The sequence below is a fragment of the Brachionichthys hirsutus genome, chromosome 8 (assembly GCF_040956055.1).
Source record: "Brachionichthys hirsutus isolate HB-005 chromosome 8, CSIRO-AGI_Bhir_v1, whole genome shotgun sequence".
Taxonomy (NCBI): domain Eukaryota; kingdom Metazoa; phylum Chordata; class Actinopteri; order Lophiiformes; family Brachionichthyidae; genus Brachionichthys; species Brachionichthys hirsutus.
The window spans coordinates 4937823-4960005 of NC_090904.1; the positions used below are offsets into that span (position 1 = coordinate 4937823).

A 22183-nucleotide genomic window follows, 5' to 3' on the forward strand; every position below is an offset into this window, starting at 1 on the left:
GTAGCGGCACGACCTCTTTCATTCCTTTAAATTCAAGAGAAAGTACACAGTCATGAAAAAAATAAATCAACTTAATGCATTACGTTTCGAGATCATGCGAAACGGGTGAAGTATGTTTGATTCAGTCCTGCGCGGTGTTTCTCAGGAGACCGTGTGGGTGAAGCGTTGGGTGGTCTAAAGGAGAGAAGACTTGTAGCTTCCTCTTGCACACATGTGGTGCGGCTAGGCCCTTTTGTTTTGCTTTTGGGGGTTTCAGGTTATAAGTAATAAAGTCTCCTTTAGGTATGCTTATTTTACCTACCTATAATGTCGTTCTATTTCTGTATGACATGCCCTGCCCACACCCCTCTCTGTTTGAGTCCTTACTGCCTTTTTCCAGCTCCAGCCGGCTGCTTCAAGTCCGGACCTTTTGCATCTGTCAGGCACAGGTTTTGACATATTTGAGGCCTGCTTTAATGTCTTGATTCCCCCCCCCCCCCCTCTCGTCTCTTGATCAGTATCACCAGGAAGTACCAGTCTCCTCTCCAAGAGAGGAAACGCAAGTCAAGAGCACTTCACTTCGGTACCACACAATCACTCAATAGACGGGGACACCGGATACTCCTGGTCACTCATCCAGGTTCTCTAAAACGAAGGCCTGTCTTCGGCCTAACTTGGATATATTATTCCTATTCTGCAGTCCAATATGTGTCTGATAAACAAACAACTGTTCCGGTCCTCCAAACCACATTGTTATAGCACCAAAACATCAAGTGTGAAGCTTTGAACGACCGTCTCTTTGAAGTAAAGCAGCCAGAGAGGCTTTGTCCTTTGAGTGGTGACAAAGCGGATTCGATTAAAAACAAGGTCTACACAGACAGAAACACTCACAGTAATAGTTATTTTACAAGCTGCAGCGCAGTGTTCTGGTTTGCATTTTTGGAGAATTCATTAAGGAAAGCCTTTAATAGAAAAGTACTCAAATGCAACCATCTGACAAATTTAGAGGGAAATCGCTCTTTGATGGAACAACCGACATCTGAAGCAAACATGGGCAGCAACCTTTTTGTAAGGCCCCCCCGAGTCAAATAGGTTGAAGGCAACTGAATTATTCTTTAACAAGGCGTTTTATTTCATGAGTTTAATATGCTTTAATGTCAAGAATGTAGTCTGAAATGTAATTATTAAGTGCAGCTGTCAAATATATTTGTGGTATAAAAAGTACAATATTCTAAAATGCAGTGAGTGAATTTCTTTCCACCAATGAATTTAGAGTATAATTCTCTTTAAACTTACAATAAAAAAATAACAAATAAAATGTACAAATCAGTGAGGACACGTAGGAAACAAATTATATCAATATGAAATTTAAATGTGTACTAGCAGTAAATATACATTTAAATTCCATGTAAAGATGCGTAGACAAGCTAATCACGGACATGTCTGCAACATTTTAAATACAACAATCCATAATCAGTGACCACAAACATTACACCAGTTCACGCATAGCCGAGCTCAGTGGCCACATTTAGTCTTCCTTTGTCCACTTCTTCTCTGAAAGAACTTTACTACATATGCAAACCAAAGCATAGAGATGACAAATGTTGAGCCGATTTAGTGAGATACATGCAATTAGCTCTATAGACGGCCCCTTTGAAATTTAAATACTTTGGTATTTAACTTATATTTAAGCTTTTTGTTACATTTCAAGACTGCGGCTTGGCATAATTGTTAATGGTAATGTATTAAAGCATTGACTATTTCTAAGAAAAACAAAGTTAGACACAGACACAGACTCCAAATGGTGAGAGAAATACTGATGATTTCACGTTCAGGAGGGGAGTTCATTAAAATGAAGGAGAACGGAAGTTATTTCCAGGATGAGGGGAGTAGAAAAAGACTGCTGGTCGCGCGCAAACACACACACGCGCGACACATGGAAGAGATCACACAATGTATGGAGTCGGATTTGCACATACGAATAAAGCAACTTAAAAAAGAAAACCTCAATTTACTCCCTTTAAACATCCCGTCCTTTTGGCAGGGCTCCACTAACGAGTAATGAGCTCCCACCCAAACCTCAGCACCAGCTGCTGTCAGGGTCTGGGGGCTCCGACTAAATATGGATAAACCAGTGGGGGAGAGGGGAGGATGGCGGACGGGGTGTGGGTTACATGATCACACTTTTAAAAAGCAGATACTTGATCAGCAGGATATTGGTTCTGGACCAGTGTCCAGTGGGTTCTGCCCACTGGACACAACTTTGCATAATCAGCTAAAATGTGCATTATAGTCAATGTATTTATTTTTTTCCCCCAACACTTTGATTGTCTATAGCTCTGGATGGCTTACCTTGTTAGCTGCTAGCATTTATTTTATTTTTATTTATTTTATTTTTGCATGGCTAGCGGTCTGAATGGATATATTCCTTTGAGAACAAAACATGGCAGTACATTTAGCTTCAAGTAAATAATTAAGTCTTAATGTCAAACACAGCAACCTGCCAAAAGATCAAGTATTTTATAGGCAAAGTTTTTTTTTTTCATCAAAAGAGTAAATGTTATCAGCACAACAACCATAAACTCGTTAGAATATAAATCCAAGCATGGACAGTGTAATGCTTTTGGGTTTTTATCAGATACAATTCATGCGCTTATTACACATCCGCACTGCATGCATGTTGCTTCTCGGCAGGCCAGCAGTGTCCAGTGAAAAACACGGCACACCTCAAAGTCCCTCTCATTTCACAAAGTACTGCATGTATAAAGAGATATTGAAACGAGACTGTCATTGTGCCATCCCGAGCAATTGCATGCATGACGCCTGTCAGGGTCATTAGGCGGCCACAGGTCTTCTCGACAGACGGAGAGATTACAGACCAGATCTCAGCTTGTATACACCAAGAAGGCGGAGGACTGGGATTTGTTTGGGAGTAGACGGACTTCTGTGTTTCAAGAGCTGATACTTGTATGCAAGCATGTTAAGCGTGTTGCACAACATTTCAAAGTTAGAGGATAATGTTCTCATTTTGCAAGCAGTAAAAAAAAAGAATCCTTATAGAGGGGAAACTCGACTTGCCTGGAGGTGGGCTGTCAGATTGGAATTGGAATTGAATCTTTAGAGACCTTATTCAAAGGAATTCTGTATGAAATGTTTTTTTTTTTATTTCTTTTATTTCTATTTGCTGCTTTCTCATTGCTACATGTGACTACCACCATGTCAGATAAGTGAATACGTTCGCTCTACGGTCGAAATGCTGCCTGTTTGTGGCCGAATTAGTGAAAACCCACCAACATGAGACAGACCGCTCCAGCCAGGCAGGTCATTTTATTAAAAGCATGTTGTTGCTTTTTCATGTCTGACTCATAGCGCACGAGGAGACAATGATCAACAGCATCAACAGCAGTACAAATAACACAATATTCACCTCTCTCTCCCTCTCTCTTTCTCGCTGTCTGTCTGTCTCTCTCTGTCTCTTGCAGTCTATCCATCTTTTTTTTGTCTCTGTCTCTCTCTCTTTCTCTGTTGTCCCCCCCCACACACACTTCTCTTGCTCTCTCATTTTCCGTTGAAAAGCTCTGATTCTTTGACCACACAGCCTGGAAAAATAGCACAGAGTCATGCTGCAAAGCAAGTATATCCCTGACCCTGATTCCCTCTAACCACATTTCCATCAGCAGCAAAGTAAAACACATCTAATCATTTCAATTTTCCCCCTCCGTCACAGTATTATTAACATTGTTAATTTTCTGAGGGTTGCAGCCCAGAGGGGAATGTCAAGGGAAATGCATTATGGTGAGATATTCCATTGATCCACCATTATACACACTTATTTGGTTGCTTTAATGGCCTAACGATACCGAGAGGCCAATTTAAATCCAATGTAAAAAACAGAAGAGCACCCCCCCCCCCCACACACACACACACAAACTAAGCAACATGTAGACATCAGAGGAGTTTCCTGCTTTTGTTTCCTGCTTGTTTGTACCGCTGCGCCGCTTTCATGGCACAACCAAGGCAGAGGATCTGGTATTATTCACTGCTATTTCAAGAAAAATGCCTGCTGGATGAATTTACTGGTGCTAAATTGTACAAAAAGGAAGCTGTTTGAAGTTCTGCATGCCTGCACTGCTTGGGGTACATAATATTTAACTTATGTAGTGAGTAAAAATAGTTCATAAAAAATTACAATAACGAAAAAAAAAAAATTATTTTTTTTTTATAAAATTTACTAAAATACTTAAAGAAGATGTAAATTACAATAAATGTAAGATGTCAAACAGTTGTGTAGTTGGTGAGGCAAAAAGCATTTCATTTAATTTACTGTAAACAGGATTCTAAAAATTCTACTGACCCGACACAAAGCAACTGTGCAAGAGCTGAAAAAGGAAAAAGCTGAGATCAGTTGAGTCTAAACTGCAAAAGGATTGTATCAGAAAATTAATCTCACCGACAGCTCATCACTTTGAAAACAGACAGTTTGAAACATCCGATTCCAGAGATGCATTTCATTTGAAACTCTACACATTCAGTACGGCGCCATGGCTACAGGGGTAAGTATGACTAAATAAATATCAGAGAGACTGAAAGGTATAAGCAAACAGCATGCCCACTTCCATCCCTCCTTTATATGTGTTACAGAGAGCGGTTTACTTTCTGCAGAGCTGAGTGACCAGCGTGAAAACGGCTTGACTATAAGGTTTGAATGGAAAAGTTGACCATGGATGAACAGGAACATGAAGCGTGGGAAAAAACTACAAATGCATTACATATGCTTGAGACCATTGTCATAATAGGCTTTCATCTTTTTCTAATGACATTGTAGCTTTCTTACGTGATAGTTTGATTATTTTTTTAGCTTTTGATGGCCATTAATTACACTCATTGTGCTGCAATTTGTTTTCCCCTTTTATAATAAGCCAAGTTCAATGTAATCTATAAAGGCCACTCACTATAAGTAACACATTGAGCAAGCCAAAACCTAAGTAGGTGCTTGCCTGATGCGCAGCTCAAAGACAGAGAGCTGAGGCCTCACCTGAAAATGATGAAATACTGGCTGCATGGAAAGACAAAGGTGTAACGTGTTTGCTTGGGTCATTCTTGGGCCAGAATAAACCAGAACATTACAGTGAACATTTGGGTAATTCATGAAAAACTGAAGCAAGGCTTTTTTTAGTAATCCAGCAAATCACATGTCGCTTGCCTAATGAGCAAGCAGCGCTACCAACACATGGAACTACTGCAACTACTAATAATCTGTCCAAACGAAACATGTAATCAGACTTGGTAATTGTGCTAATCGTGCCCACCCAACGCCCCAGGGCTCATCAAGCCTGCAGCAACCTACGGTGCACATCCCAGATCTAAACCGCGCAGAGTAGAAAATAGTAAATAAAGCAGAGAAAGCTTTTTGAAGGGGCTGTTAAGAGCTTAACGCATTCACTAATTATAGATCTCACTTGCTCCCTTTTGAAGAAACCTGTAAAGGGGAACACGCCAAAAGTTTACATTACTACAAGTCTTATAAAAAATGAGGAAAAGCAACCCAGTGCAGACCGCACTACAGCAGGATAGGAGCTCTTTTACCTCCCCTCTCATTTCACTTGAATGTAAAACATAAAGCGCTGATGAAGAAAGACTAAGAAGAGAAGGAACGGTTCACTTACAGACACACAACAGTAAAGCAGCATGTGTCAAATGAGAGGGGGAAGAAGAAAGTGTGAAAAGACTGCCACATACAACACATATGTAGATAGATAGATAGATAGATAGATAGATAGATAGATAGATAGATAGATAGATAGATAGATAGATAGATAGATAGATAGACAGATAGATAGATAGATAGATAGATAGATAGCATCCTCTGTTCTCCTCACGCACCTTCTAGAATAAGGAAATAAAGCGATGAAGGTCAGTCGGAGAGCAGACTGCCAAATATAGCTGCCGTGTTCATGTGAGGGCTAGACTCTGCAGAACGACAAGCCCAGCGCCGACCATGCCCTGTAATTGAGGAGAAAATAAGGACAGAAATTATATGTTTATTTTTGACAACAATTTTAATCTGCTGTGCTCTCCTCCTTCAGAGAACGAGACTCCCACAAAACAGCACTGAGAATCTGTCTCATGGCTGAAAGTTGAGTTTTTGACTTTTCCCAAACATAAATGGGTAAAAGAATGAATGTGACTGTTTTCTTTGCCGTATTTTGGTGTGTCTTGAGTTTAGACATTTCCAAGTTACGTAAAGTAAATAATGTTATTGCTATAAACCTATTTATTTGTCCCAGTATTAGGATATGTGAGTCTCCTTTTCCTGTGACAGTTTGTTTTTTTCCATGTATTCTTCCATGTATTCCTGTAACGTAGAAAACAGCAATGTAACACATTACAGGAACTGTTTTTTAAATGCATGCATTTCATAGCCAAATGTTTTAATAGAGTTAAAAATGTGTTTGTTTATTCTATATATTTTAATCTATATTTGTTAGCAAAGGGAAAATAGTTTGTGACAGAATGTTGTCAGCATTATAATTGCTCATTGGAAAACAACACTAAAAAACTAAATTGAGCTTTTCAAGTAACTGATAGGTGAAGCATTAAATTGAATTAATGTGGAGCCATAATTCTGTATTATATGAAATAGGTGCCAGGTCGACATTTTTTTAAATGAGAACTGACTTACCTGGTTAAATAAAGGTTGCTTAAAAAAAAAAGTGAGATCAGAGTAGCTCAATTTTCATCCCATACTAGAAAATCAACAATGCCAAAATAATAAATAACAAAAATAAAAAGGCTTATTTGACAAGACAGCTTTCCTGTTTTTAATGTTTTCCTCTTTTCATCAACGGTCTGACTTGAGGAAACAAGCTTCACAAGTTTGTTTTTCCCCTCCCTCTCGTGAATCCGTCATTTGAGTTCATTTAATTTGAAGCAATAATCTCCTCTTTATTTGACTTAATGGCTTTTTTTTTTCACTTGTCTCTACAGTTCAGTCTCTTTAACCATCACAGCTAGTGTCTGAAAGGCAGTTAACTCTATAAGAATGTTGGAAAGAGAGAGAGAGTGGGTTGAAACCAGAATAATAAAATCCTGATGGAAGCCACAGACTCAGTCAACGTAATTTTTGTGATTTATGCGGCGCAGGCCGGGGCTGCGTGTTCTACTGTTGCTTTAATCGCTTTTCACTTCTTATTTACAGCGACGTGTCTAATGGCTGGGGCAGAATTTACAGCACGCTCTTTAAGTTGAAATCTGTCGAGATCATTCTTTGTGAGATGATGTTATAGCCCCGTCAGACTCCACGGGACTAATCCAAGTGGAAAAAATAATACCGGTGTATAACTGAAATGATGTCGGCACGGTGATTGATGAGCAAACCCATTCATGCATTTATCTTGAGAAGGGATTGGACGCCCTCCGCTTGGGGAGGTGGGATTGTCTTCCGTCTCTCCACCAATCGCCATCCATTCTCCTCCATCTCTGGGTTTTTATTGCCTCTTAGCGTGTCTTCAAAGAGCCCCGGGGGCTGTAATTAGGGGGGCGGGCTCATGGAGCCTCAAAATACTTCCCCGCGTTGGAGCCCAACTTCTCCCAAACTGTCCCGGGACTCAGAGCTGCGCTTCTCCCCACTCCCCTCAGTTTCCTTATAGGATTTTGTTTCTCAGGGATGGCCGCATCTATTCTGGAGGTAGGGAATGTAATTGTAAGTATATATTTATTTTTCTCTTTATTCTTCTACGTGTACTGAAATGTAATTCCAGAATTCCAGTCTAAAGAATTGCCACATGCAAAGAAAAAAGATCCTGTTAATTCTATATGCAAGAGGAATTATATCTGGATGTCAAGTCATCTCATATGGCAATGAAACGGAGAATGACATGAAATGGACAGACGGTATTGTCAAGTTAAAGTTAAAGCTGCACTGAAGCATCATTAACTTGTTGGGAAAGAGAGACCAGTGACTGGAGAGGCAGTCTGAGCCACGATCATTTGATTTCTGTTACTAATTGAGTGAATATTATATCTAAAGGAATTACAAGAGATGCCTGGTTGGGAAAATCTTCTTTTTTTTCATTCTTATATGATTTCTCACACGCAGTGTGTTGAACAGTAGAGCGGCAGAACTCTTCAGTGATGTGCTAAGAGGTCAGTGACCTGCCACGTGCCAAAGAGAAGAGCCCTAATACAAATTCTTAGAAAGTGGAAAATGTTATCTTATTTATCCTGATAATAAAGAACTCCTACTTCATTGAGCAGGACCTTATCAAACCTGAGCGCTCGAAACCGCTCTGATCACTTTGAAAACAGAGAGAGTATGAAAACGGCGGCGCTGGCAGTCAGACATGAGTTTGTTTTATTAGAGTTGACACTGACAGAAGCAGCAGCAGCAAGCAGCAGCAAGCAGCCATTTCCTGCACACAGTCTCATTTTCTCCCATGTCTCCTCCTGTCCCAGGAAGACCCGCGTTATGGCTCCAGTCCTCTGGCTATGTTAACCGCTACCTGCAATAAGTTTGGCAGCACTAGCCCCATCGGGGATTCAGCTACACCTGGGAAAACCGGCAGCACTGCTCCAGTAAAGAAGCCCTACAACATGACCTCTGACCTTCAGACAGCGAAGAACGGACGGACCGCAGACGGCAGTGGCCTGGCGGACTCCTACACTGGCTCCTTCACTGCAGCTGGAGGAGGAGGCAGTGGGCTGCTTACCCCGAGTGGAAGCCCCCCTCATTCTGCTGGAGGCTACGCTACAGAATATAATCCCTTCTCCCACTCCTTCCAGACCTCCGCCTCCCAGGACCCGTCTCTTTTGGTGTCCAAGGCTCATGCCACGGCCGACTGCCTCACCAGTGTCTACACCTCGCTGGATATGACGCACCCCTATGGATCCTGGTATAAAGCTGGCATTCACCCAGGCATTACTGCTGCCCCGGCCAATGCCACGTCCTCCTGGTGGGATGTCCATCCCAACTCCAACTGGCTGTCAGCCACCCAGCCCCAGGCAGATGGAGGTCTCCAGGCCTCCCTGCAGCCTGTGGCGCCACAGGCCTCCCTGAGCCCACAGCTGCCCAGTTACACCACCGACTTCACGCCACTCAACCCAGCTCCTTACCCTTCTGTGGGGCTGGGCTCCTCCTCGCACCTCCTCCAGTCCTCCCAGCATATGCTGCCCCAGGAGATGTACAAGCCCAAGCCTGTGCCGAGCGCGGGGTTGATTGAGAGTCCCATGGGCCTGAAACCTGCTAGGGGATCAGGGGGCTACAGCGGTGGTGCCCCCACCAGGTCCTCATGTGACTGCCCCAACTGCCAGGAGTTGGAGAGGCTTGGGGCCTCAGCTGCATCCCTGAGAAAGAAGCCGGTCCACAGCTGCCACATCCCAGGCTGTGGGAAGGTCTACGGCAAGGCGTCCCACCTCAAAGCCCACCTGCGCTGGCACACCGGCGAGCGGCCCTTCGTCTGCAACTGGCTGTTCTGCGGGAAACGCTTCACCCGCTCAGACGAACTGGAGCGGCACGTGCGCACGCACACGCGGGAGAAGAAGTTCACCTGTCTACTGTGCAACAAGCGTTTCACACGCAGCGACCACCTCTCCAAGCACCAGAAGACCCACGCAGACGCTGCAATGCCAGGGAAAGCTGTGGACGGAGAGGCCGATCCCCGGAGCGAAGAGGCAGCAGAGCTCAACGCCAGCACCGTGCCCACCAATCCCGGCGCCGAGCAAATCGCCAACGGAGATGACAAGACTGGCACGCCCAATGGAGTGGAGAACAGCAGTGGGCTGCTGGAGATCTGACCTTTTCTTTTTACAGTTTTATTTTGAGATGTGGTGGGTTTATTCATGAGAGTGAAAAATGCACCCTTCAAATAAAAGGACAGCATTTCCTTTCGAGACATGCAGAGGAGTGTGTGTGTGGGGGGGGGGGGGGGGGGGGTAGGACCGTGTTTAAATAGACTTGATATGAAAAGTGACTGTGCATGTGCAGGGAGCGATCACTTTGGTGTCTCTGGACCACACACAAACACACACACACACACACACACAGATGCCAGGCTATACAGTACATGAACTCAATGATAGCGTGCACACAGACTGGCACACAAAATAAACACACACACAGTATATATATATGTTCTGCCTTTCAAATGAGACAAACCACTGGGGAAATTTAATCTGTAAAAGCAGAAGGAAAAGAGCTCCAAAGCCGCAAAAGGAAAGTTCTTTTAGATGGAGACTTACGGTCAGGATGATGCATGTCGAGAGAGAAATCTGATTTACAGCTGTACTTTGATACTTCTTCATTATTCTTGAAACAATCAACTGACTGCCTTCTGCCTCTCAATGCCAAAGACATTCTGATGAACAAGGTTTTGTATTTCACTTTTGTTTGCTGTTTGCATTTAATTTAAATACAAATCTACAAAAAAAATACTCTAATTTATGTCTTAAATTATACACATGTAATATTATCTTGCACCACGCAGTAAATATGATGCCTGAGATAACGTAAGATGTTGAAGCTGGCCAACAAGAAAATAAAATGCATTAAATTAAGATTTGTTTTTTTCCCTTATTTATTAGCTAACAGGATGAGTTTAGGATTATTTTTTAAAGATTTATTTATAGATCTTGAAGTTTGATATGTGTGTAAACTATTTCTATATAATCTTTTAATTGTGAAGTTTTCCACACCTGGTAAAGAAATGATAAATAAGGCTTGTCCTTGTTTGTACATACTATATATTTACAGCAGTATATAGATATTGTTAGGTGTGTTATTTTTCTACTTTTTGTGCATTTAAAAAAATATTTTATGTAACTTTCCAAGAAAAGTCTCTATGCATTGCTTTAAAGAAACTAACACTAGAGCTTAATGTGATGCTCATGTTGTTGTTGTTGTTTGTGGCAGAAAGGAACAACAACCTTTTATTGACTTGTGAAATGAGTGTTTACAATACTGTAAATACAGATAAAGCATTAAACCTCATAAAGGTTCACATGTTGTAAAAAAAATAAAAAATGTTGGTGCTTTTAAAAGTAAAGAAATTTCAAAATTCTTTTTTTGCTGGTGTTATTATGAAAAAGAAAAGCAGCCATTGTTTTTGTTCTCCTCACTTCATCCCCTGCTCTCCTCACTCAGTGTCGACCTCTTCATATCTTACTATGTTTCCACATCGTCGTAGCCAACCAAATACTTTCATTACCTTTAGCAGGGCAAACAAAGCCGTCCACTGAAGTGAAGTCCTAACTCTGCACAATGACCCCTTTGAGAGAGCCACTGTAGTTACACTCAAGACAATTACTCCACTCTCCATCTTGAGAGAGGTAATTACTGAGAGCGATGCGCCGGCAGAATCTGCAGAGAGGAGAAGGGAGATTAGGACAAGTGAGATGTGGCTCATTGTTTGGTGAGGGAGGCGGCCGAACAAAGGAGGACGCAGGATGGAAGGAGCAATGAAGAGGTACAAATGTAGAGGAGAGGCTGTGCTGGTCATGAAGGATTACAGCGTGTGTGTGTGTGTGAGTGTGTGTGTGTGGGAGCGTTTAAGTCACTCCAAGTGGCACTTGCGTCTCTGTCCAGTTTTCTGCCAGGTCACGCGGGCTCCGCTGCAGACTAATAAAAATACTTGAGGTGGGTGGACTCTGCATAAAAAGAGAGATAGCCTCAGGAATGAGGCCTGAAGTGGATGTGCACTCTTTCCCAACAGTGACCTTTAATAGCATGTAAATAACCATCATAGTTGGCAGGTGCCACTTGAAATAGATGCCGAGCACATAAAACAGAAATAGGTTCCAATAATCTCCTCCCCCAAAACAAAGAAGCAAACGGGATTTTCCAGTGGCAAAAAAAACAAAAACACACACACATTCCTGACAATAGTTGACATATAAAGTGTGTCATCCCTGCGATGAAGACCTGTGCAGCTGGAAACCCCTGGCTCCACTGCTGCAACATTTACACTTCCCAGGCTGCATGGTTCCAATTTAGGGCTTCTAATGGGCTGTAGTTGAGGTCAATTTATATAAAACCCATCCCCGGGCCGACTCTGTCATCAAGGCCCGACATGTTTATGGTGGTCTGCAGTAGGCGTACGGTCGAGTCCGCAACATAAAAGACAAACAGGAGAACGGGGTATGGGCAGGGTGTGTCAGGCCAGCGGAAGGGGGGGGGGGTTAAGAAGACGTTCAGTGGCATTTCAATCCTCTGCTGCTCCTGGTAATGTCTCCCCCGGCAGCGGTGGTGGCGCAGGGTAGGCTTAACTTTATTTTTACTCATTTTATTTAGAAAGCCAGGAATCATCAAGTGTTGCCTTCAAATATGGTTATAAAAGAAAAATATACATGGAGTGACGCATAGCGGCAAAGGAAGATGCGAGACAATCTGTTCCATATGGCGTGCCCACATGTGCTCCTGTACTCCCCTTACAGGACTACGTCGCTCCTCTGCAAGGCTTGTTATAGGACTAAAGGCTATTCCAGAGACACACCTGTTAAAGCCATCGCACAGTCCATTGCAGACCCGGCGAACACAAAGATGTAATTTGAAAACATCCACTTGAGCCATGTTTAATTTAGCCACAAGACTTGATGAGTTACATAAACTTTTGCTTAATGAATTACTCCAGGGAGTTTCGGCTCACTGAGGTCACAGCTGTTTAAAACGAGGGAACCACTCCGTGTGATGTGTCGAGCAAAATGCGAATGAAGCTCCTTTCCTGTCATTATCTGGCGGTCCCAACTGAGTGGGCAATTAACAATGGGCCATGCACTGACGTAGCCACAGGCACATGAACGCCGGGGTGGGGAAGAGGAGAGGGGGGGGGGGCAGGACAAAAGCACAGGTGTCTACAGGTGTAGGGGGGCAAAAAGGGAAAAAGTCAGCACGGCCAGAGGCTCTGCAGTCAGTAAACAACAAGATAAGAGCCTTTTGTTACGGGGTAAAGGTTTATTATCCTGAGTGAACCATGACATCGGCGAGAGAGGGGGTCAGCTCTCAGGAGCTGGAGAGGAAGCCCAAACTGATAAGAGAGGGCAAGCGGTAAAAAGGTCATGCTGTCTCCAGACTTACTCTGTAAGTCATTTTCAGCATTTGTAAGGAGTGGAAACAACAAAATGATTCCTTTATGTTGTCGACTCCGGACACATTTTCGCTCCTGGATCAAGCTGACGCAACAGTCTTGCATCTTGCAGCAGCACCTCCTGCGTCTCCTCACCGAATCCTTATGATGCCGATGATGGAGGTTAGACCACCCTCTCATTCTTAACGAAACTAGCAGCACCCTGCTCGCTGCAAACTCGGAGCGTTTCTCATATTTCCAAATCCTGATGTCACAGCCTTTTCCAGCCTTGGACTACTTTTAAAGTTTTAAGGGAGTCCTCCCTTGCTGCCCTAATGCACCAAATGCGGTACTAAATGAGGCCATTTTGTTTATAGGAGCTGTGGGAGGGTTGTGGGCAACTGTGCCCCTTTAAAAAAGATAATATGCTTCCCATTTAATGGCCTCCGGATGACAAATTGCTTCCAGGGTAAAATGAAGTTAAGAAAATTGCATGGGCGACACATGAAGATGCATATCCACTTAAGTGAAGATGTTTGACATCCATAATTCAATGATACGCAGCACTAGGTATAGGAAGGAGTTAGTTTGGAGCACATGACCATCAGACATGAATGAAAAAAGTCATTTTATGGCGCTTTCTCAGCGATCAAAACTATTTATCATCAGGAAACATTCTAGTAGAATTTACTTTCCAGATTTCGGATCTAAGGCCACCAGAATGAGCCTACAGAAGGACCACAAAGAGCAAAGCTGACACAGTTTACTTCATTTTGTAGAGGGTTTTTTTTTAAAAAGGAGTAACCCTAGAAGTGTTTGACATGGTTGGAAAGAAACTTGGTCGTTTATACCCTAATATGCTTACAAATGTCTTAAAAAGCCCATAAACAGTTCTTTCCTTTTGAAAATGCTTACTATCTTGATGCCATTCTGACTGACGTCAAGCCCAAACCAATATTGTTTGCTTTTTTGCTCTACGTTCAAGCCACTAAAATACTTCCTTGGAACATTTTAAGTGAAGATATTTGAGAGGGTGAGTGCAGAAAATGGTTGGTGAATATGCAAAAGCGCAAAATCCTCCTGAGAAAAAAGGTAGAGGAAGCCCAACCGGGGTGACTTGCCACTATAAGCATTGAGAAAGCATAATTGAGAAAGAAGAGGAGGCCAAATGGCAAATAAATCTGGATTTTGATCAAGGGAATGAAGAAACTGAAGGAGGAAAAAACAACCAGGGAGGATAGAGAGAGAGAGAGAGAGAGAGAGAGAGAGAGAGAGAGAGAGAGAGAGCGAGAGCGTCAAATGCAGAGAGACAACTGAGTGATTTGGATTGCGAGCAGGGAGCCAGGGTTGGCAGGGTTTTGGTGGAGGAGTGTGGTGGTTCAGAAGTCCTCCAGCGCGAGGCGCCAGTGTGTCCGGCGGGGGCCCTGACCATGAGCTGCCTCACCCCCCCAGAGCCATGGCCACAAACCCCCCTCTCCCCCCTTCACCACCATGCAGCACCGCCACCCATCCAATCCAAAACCCACTGGCAGGCAGCGTTCCACTGAAGCTGCTGCTGGATGTTTATTTAATATTCTGAAGAAATTGAAATATCTCTGTGGGTTAACACACACACACACACACACCCACACACACACCCACACACACACACATACACAATTACATACTCACTCAGCTGCACACACATATGTGCATGCACACATACGTTCACAGGCATTACCGCCGTGATATATAAATAAATAAAGTACAGTAATAATGTTCTCTTGATCTGGGGCCAAGAATCGAGATGGAGAAAATCTTTTTCAAATGGCGTTTTCAGAAGCGTGGAAGGAGGCACGTGAATGTCTGACACTGCATGTTGTCTGAGCAGACTGATTCCCATGGGGAAGATTTAGCAGCACCAAAAAGGGTGACAAAGGAGGAATAGTGCATGTGACAGAGAAAATAAATAAGGCTAAATATGCTCCGGTAATGAATGGCCATAACTCACGGATGCTAAAAAAAACTTTGTTGAGCAATGTGGCTAATCTGGGTGTGTGGTCGATCAGCGAGGATATGTATGAGGTGCTCCGTAAACGTTAAAAGAACAAATCTAATCTACATGCAAGTCCTTTTCTGCATGTGTGTGAATTTATCCATGCAGGAGAACATGCACACACACAAATACATAATAAGTCGCTCATCATTACAAAGCAATTCCTTCAGACAGAAATCCCTTAAACAGTCTCTGGTTTTTCGGGCTTCATGCCAGCCCCCTTCTGTCTCCTCTCTCCTCAACAGCCACCAACCACTGCTGCTGCCAAAAATAACACAGGAGCGCCACTCGAACCCGCGCCTCACCACAGCACAGCTTGGCCGCAAGAGAGGGATCAAAACACACACAAAAAAGGAAACACATCATATTGTGGAAGGAGGGAAAAAGAGCATTCATGCAGATCCATGCTTGAAGATATCTGCTGATGATTTTGGCAACCAAAGAACCACATATACTAATGCATTGGGCCAGGACAGGAAAAGGAAAGTGTGTTTGTGTGGGTCTACGTGTGCATATGCTTTGGATGTACAGTAACTGCTAAGGTGGCATTCATTTCCAAATTCATTTTGTCAGGGATTTAACAAATGAAGGTGTGTGAACAAAGCAAGTGAATGCTGAAAGCATGAACGATGGGGTCCACTCTGATCGCAGGTCAACCAGCGTGCTGATTGTAGCTTTGGGAGTTCAAACTGGACACAATTGGCTCATTGTCATGAGTAACTTTTTGTTGCACTTGGCTAAATGGATTTATACACGAGTGATGCCAGCGAATGAAGCCATCAGCGTCGAAACGTTGTCTCAGTGGTGGCCAGCAGGGATTAACCAGCAAACCGTTAAGGGATTAATCGTCAAGCCACAAAAACAAAGGAATTGATGGAAAGTGTAGTGAAACATTTAAATGGAAGTCCTACTAAATTAGTTGAGCAGCAGGCTCCGTACTTCTCGGTTCAAATGCTTTTAAGGGTCTGCACACCATGACAACAGGATCGGCCAAACTAAGAAAAGCCCCTAAAATTCCAGTTGTAAGTCTTTATTCGTTTCCTTAGGCACTGCTATACGTAATTATGTAAACATCTTTCTTCGTTTTGTTTTTGATTTTCTAGATTAGGATTATGTGAAAAATGCCTTCCCCTTCAGACTATAAAAAATAAGGGTGAGGTTTGATTATGACTGGATAAGTACATGTTGTATTTTCAGCATTCATTCTTGTTTTGTTTCATTTTAACATTTGGCTGCACCGTTTTCATTTGTAATTGAGTATTAACAAGTCTTAATATGTTTGCGTACTTTAATTGCCTAATGGTCGTGCAGAGATATCCTAATCCTGATGTTCTCATGTAAAGCATCTTGTTTTTCGTCCACCCAACAGTAAACACGAGTAATGAATACACAAAAATATACATTCTATATAGCTTTATTGAACACTATGATAATATTAACACTGATTAGCAGCTTTGCCTTTTGATATTTAGATTTTTATATACAGTGATGCGAGTTATCTGAAGATGACTCTTGCAGTTACAATGAAGAGGAATAGCGATGCACATTTTTGAATAGATATGCCGCACTTATTCTGAGTCATCAAATATTTTATGTTATTTACATTTAGGATGTCATTTTACCAAAATAGTAAAAATAGATCTGGTTCTGTGTTACTGTAATATATTAGTTTAAAGGCACCATGAAGAATGTGGTGACTGAAAAAAGAATTGCATGGTTTTCTCTATGTACTATAATGGACATTTTTATTTTTTACCTATTAATGCATGTGATTGGGTACCTTCTCCAGGGCTATCTGATCAAATAGATTTCCTGGTGATATAAAGGCATAATACAATAAAAAAAAATAGTGAAGACAGATGCCAGGCAGCGCATGGCACCGCAGTACAAAGCACCGATTCAGAGGCCGGTACATACGGAGATCACTGATAGTATGTCGCCACCTTCTGGTAACCTTTAGTCAGGACAAAAATATATATCATTTTTTCTTATTTACTTCTTTTTTTTTGACAGATGCACATTGATAGGTGGCCGGGTAGCCTGCAGCAAAGATAATGATAAAGCATGTTCCATTTGTTTTTATACAACGTTAATCATGTTAAATATGGCATAATAACTAAATAGTTTGGAACATTGTAACTTATTATTATTCATAATAATTTTGTCTTTTTGATTAGCAATTTTTTTTACCGGTAAATAAAACTTCACCTTCACGTCTCATGAAAAGGTTCGGGGACGTTATAGAATTGTGCCTTTAAACACTCGTCGGTGTTTTCCAGTGACCAAAACGAACAAACCCATAGCGTCTACGGGAACCAATCAGAATTCGACTTTCGTGGGGAGCCGCCTACGTCATAACTGTGCTCCAAAACGAACAAACCCATAGCTTCGACGAGAACCAATCAGAATTCGACTTTCGTGGGGAGCCGACTACGTCATAAATGCGCTCCGAAACGGACTGTTGTGCATTCTGTCCGAGCAAAAAACAGGGTCTGTCAGCATTTCACGTCTGAAAAATACCGTCAAATGAGAGAAACTGTTTGTTTTGTCGGGAGGATTAAACATCCGAAAGCGATCGGCACTGTTTGCGTGAAATAGGGAATGAACGACGAGACAGCACCGGACAGCTGGAAGAGAAACTCCGGGTGCTCCAGGTGAAACAGCAGAGAAGCTAAGCTACGTTAGCACAGCAGCTAAAGAGGGATACCATTGATCATTTATTTATTTTCAACATTACTACTGCGTTTAATCCTGGCCACCCACGACATTTCATTTGTATAAAGAAGTTATTTTCGTTTTTGAAGTGAATATCTGCTGCGTTATTGAGTTACTGCAGATGTGGCACTGAAAATATTGTATTTAGCGTTCGCCTGTGTATTATGAGAAGCACACACCCAAAGTTACTGCAGCCAAGCATGTCTCTGTCATTGATCGATTTAAGTTGGATTGTTTACAGATGAAAACACTGGGCTGCAGCAGATTCAACAACTAAACAGAATTATTTTATATTTGGATGGTACACTGGAAACTTTTATTTGTAATGCTGTATTCTATAAGCTAGCAAATAAAAGTACATGAATCTATATCTGAATTAAACTATTAATGCTGTCAAGACGCACTGTATAGATCATTCACCGTTTCCCATTGACTGACACTAAATGTGGCGGGACCGGTAAATGCCGGTTATATTTCTCTGGTTATAATATAAAAGACACTAATTACTGTATCTCTTGCAGTTTCTTTCACAAATCAACATTCAAGTTCATTTTCTTCCTCATTTAAGTGATTACTCACAATCAACACACACACACACGTCCGATCTCTGACCATTTCATCTCTTTAAGATGTATTCTGGCGCCGATTAATACATCTGTCTGGCTCAGCCAACTTAAGTCTATGAACAGGAAAGATGCGATTCATTTGTGACGGAGGGAGGTGCAAGGATTAACACTATCTTCCAAAGCCTTCTGTAAATCTATCATGTTGGTGTCTATTCATTTACTAGTATTGAGCAAATGCTGGCTGTGAATCCCGGAAAGACGCCCATCAGTCTGCTGCAGGAGTATGGAACGCGGATAGGCAAGACCCCAGTGTACGACCTTCTGAAGGCCGAGGGACAGGCCCACCAGCCCAACTTCACGTTCCGTGTCTCCGTTGGGGAGATCAGCTGCACCGGTCAAGGGCCCAGCAAGAAGGCAGCCAAGCACAAAGCAGCTGAGGCTGCTCTGAAGATGCTCAAGGGAGGCTTTGGAAGTCCCGCCGGAGTTGTTGTTGGAGTAGAGGAGTTTATTGGGGTAGACGTGACAACGGATGAAGACGGGTCAGTTTTCTCTCGCATTTCTTCTTACACTGGCCCTTGCATAATTTGCCACATTGGCTAAATATGGCTTCAGAATAAATCTAAGTTGGAGTTCCGTGTTGCTTCATGGCTGCTTCTGTGTTTGCTTTGTCTCGTCTATACAGCTCTCCGTCAGAAATGAAGACCTCGGGCACCTCTCAGCAGTCTGAATGCAACCCTGTAGGAGCTCTGCAGGTGAATAACTGGACATGTTGTTTGACTTGTCTCCTTAAAATATGCTGCCATTTCTGTCGAGTCTCTTGGCGCACGCTGCGTGTCTTTGCAAGTATTCATCTGTGTACGTCTCTGCTAGGAATTGGTGGTGCAGAAAGGATGGCGTTTGCCAGAGTACACAGTCACCCAGGAGTCAGGCCCAGCGCATCGCAAAGAGTTCACCATGACCTGCAGAGTGGAGAGATTTGTTGAGATTGGTACTGAAATGTTTATCTGCCTTATGCAGGGTTACACTCTAACTTCTGACCCTCACTGACCTACATTTGAAAAGAAAGGTGTCTCTCATAGAAATATTAATGTGCTATTTAAGTGGAGCTAAATTAAAGCACACATCAAGCAAACTTGTTTCGCGTGTGCCTTTTGGCGGATATCAGTAAATCAGACTCCGTGTCAGTGAATGTGACTCATTTTCCTGTTGCTCACCAGGAAGTGGAACATCCAAGAAGCTAGCAAAAAGGAATGCAGCGGCTAAAATGTTATCACGTATCCACGACGTCCCAGTAGACCTGAGGACCAGCAACGACGCTGACGTAGAAGATGACACCTTCAATTTGGTGAGAAACACAGAGATAGCTTTAATTTGTGAATGTTGGAATTATTCTTCAAATTACTGGAATGGATGCACAACGTTGTGCTACGTAACTTAAACCCATGCATTCATCACATCTTTACATATAAGCCCCGACTGGGAGGCTGTGCAGAACATGGATAAAGCAGAATATGATCAATTTAAAATTGAATTAATTATTTTACATATCATCTTTGTGTAAATGCTTACGAAACAAATTTGATACCACATTTCAAACAAGTTGGGACAAGATCAACAAAAGACATGAAAGCTTATGGAATGGTTAGAACCCTGATTAGGTTGGGAAAGGCTCAGTCATTAACAGATGAGGGTGAGGGGAGGTTCATAACTTGGTGAAATATATGACAATCAATTAATGAAGAAGAAAAAGTTACTATTTATTTATCCATTATTTGCTATAATTCAGAAAAATCAAACAAGAACAGTAAAAACTGCCAAGACAGTGTATATACAAACTTTTCCCAAATACAACACAAAATGCTACTTTACTTTTAGTTTGGCTTAAATATTCATAATGGAAAAGTGGGACTGATGTCAGAATGATGACACCTTCCAATAACTTTGGACCGCAAGGACACTGGCACGATGGGAGAGAAAATCTCAATAAAATATAGCAATAATAATAAAATAAAATACTGTGAGCAGAAGAAGATGAGTTTTTAAATATATTCATTTGCCATAGTCTATTTATTTATTTTGTATATCATAGCATACTGTATTAATTAACAGTTTACACAGCGTCCCAATTGTCTCATGACTTATTTTGTTCCAGTAAATGTTGTGTAGCATAACATAAAATATACACTTGTCATTCTGTTGCCTCTTGCTTGGATTATAATGGGCACATAAAGGTGTTCATTTCATGGATATCATCTCCTCTGCACACACAGAACATAGGCAGCCGGGTGGAGTTGGGGAAAAGTAAAGGCTTCAGCTGTACGTGGGACTCGCTGCGTAACTCTGTTGGGGAGAAGATCCTCCAGCTCCGCAGCCACCCTCTGGGCATGCCCGCTGACTGCAGCTTCTGCTCTCTGCTCAGTGACCTGTCTGTGGAGCAGCGCTTTGACGTCAGCTACCTGGATCTAGGTGAGCGCACGCATGGCGTTAGTTGCTGCTTGCACAACAGCTATAATTCTTCCTGGAGCAGGAACATGTAAATGATGAGTTGAGCGCAAACTGAGTGTACTTTATCAATGCAGAATTTTATTTTGGGTCTTTAACTCACATCTGGTTTGCATCATCTGTACAAACTAATACTTTCAGCGTATTATGGGTACCACTAGAGGCCACTAGTGTGATTTTTCTTTTTTTTACCAAATCTGATTTGAGATACTTTTATATGTGGTCCTGCTTTGAATACATATCTGATTAAGTTCAAGGCCACTAATTAATGTATTTAGGTGTGAAAAATAAAATCTCATATTTTTTGTTGTTGAGGATAATACTACTACTACTACTACTACTGTACTTTTGGCTTGTCCCGTGAGGGGTCGCCACAGCAAATCAACCTCCTCCACTTCACCCTGTCCTTTGCATCGTCCTCCCCAACACCAGCCACTCTCATGTCCTCCCTCACTACGTCCATGTATCGTCTCCTGGGTCGACCTCTAGCCCTGTTCCCTGGCAGTTCCATCCTCGGCATCCTTCTACCGATATAGTCCCCTTCTCTCCTCTGGACATGTCCAAACCATCAAAGTCTGGTCTCTCTGACCTTGTCTCCAAAACGTCTAACCTTCACTGTCCCTCTTATTGCCTCATTTCTAATCCTATCCAACCTGGTCACTCCCAAGGAGAACCTCAGCTTCTTCATCTCCGCCACTTCTAGCTCCGCCTCCTGTCTTTTCAACTAATGCAAACATTTTACCAATGTATATTTGACTTCCATTTTAGTGTTCAAATTAGCACTGGATACAAATACTTAATTAAATAACTTTAAATTATTAATGTCCTGATAACAGATAACTTCTGAATACATTTCCAAACCGGCTTTTGTTTTACTGTAAAATAAAAAATAAAAAGCTTGGTGAAATCAGCTTTTGAATAAAAGTATCCTAAAACAAATGTTTATTTATGGTTTATTTATTGGTATTGGTATTTTTTGGTATTGTTTCAGCGGAGCGCAGCCTGAGTGGCCTTTGCCAGTGTCTGGTGGAGCTATCCACGCAGCCAATCACAGTGTGCCATGGCTTCGCCCCAAACGTCGACGCCGCTCGAGCCAACGCTGCCCACAATGCACTGCAGTACCTAAAAATCATGGCTGGGGGGAAGTGATGTCATGTGTCTTCCTGCAGACTTGAACAACAGATTTACACATTGAACAAAGGAGGCACTTATGTGATGAGTTTAAACAACATGAATTACCTCACATTTTGGGAAAAAGTCTGTTCCCGAATGAACCCTTGGAGCTTTTATCATTCTTTTTTATTGTTGCCAATGACATTTTAGTTTCCCTG

At 42.3% G+C, this 22183-nt stretch overlaps 2 protein-coding genes across 2 annotated transcripts; both read left to right on the top strand.

Moving 5' to 3' along the window:
- Window positions 1-7645: 7645 nt before the first annotated feature.
- sp7 (Sp7 transcription factor) lies at window positions 7646-9771 on the top strand. Its single transcript, XM_068742828.1, has 2 exons — window positions 7646-7666; window positions 8434-9771. The coding sequence occupies exons 1-2, from the start codon at window positions 7646-7648 to the stop codon at window positions 9769-9771; spliced, it is 1359 nt and encodes a 452-aa protein (XP_068598929.1).
- Window positions 9772-17640: 7869 nt separating this feature from the next.
- Window positions 17641-22001, top strand: LOC137898648 (RISC-loading complex subunit tarbp2). Its single transcript, XM_068742690.1, has 7 exons — window positions 17641-17723; window positions 18575-18889; window positions 19033-19102; window positions 19221-19338; window positions 19568-19695; window positions 20621-20816; window positions 21844-22001. Exons 1-7 carry the CDS (start codon window positions 17671-17673, stop codon window positions 21999-22001), a joined length of 1038 nt encoding a protein of 345 aa, XP_068598791.1. The 5' UTR covers window positions 17641-17670.
- Window positions 22002-22183: the final 182 nt, after the last annotated feature.

Excerpts from the sequence above, each read along its gene's own strand:
- sp7 (XM_068742828.1), top strand. The coding sequence starts at position 7,646 with ATGGCCGCATCTATTCTGGAG. Across the intron at positions 7,667-8,433 it reads TGGCCGCATCTATTCTGGAG|GAAGACCCGCGTTATGGCTC; the intron begins GTAGGGAATGTA and ends CTCCTGTCCCAG.
- LOC137898648 (XM_068742690.1), top strand. The coding sequence starts at position 17,671 with ATGAACGACGAGACAGCACCGGACAGCTGGAAGAGAAACTCCGGGTGC. Across the intron at positions 18,890-19,032 it reads GTGACAACGGATGAAGACGG|CTCTCCGTCAGAAATGAAGA; the intron begins GTCAGTTTTCTC and ends TCGTCTATACAG. Across the intron at positions 19,103-19,220 it reads ACCCTGTAGGAGCTCTGCAG|GAATTGGTGGTGCAGAAAGG; the intron begins GTGAATAACTGG and ends CGTCTCTGCTAG.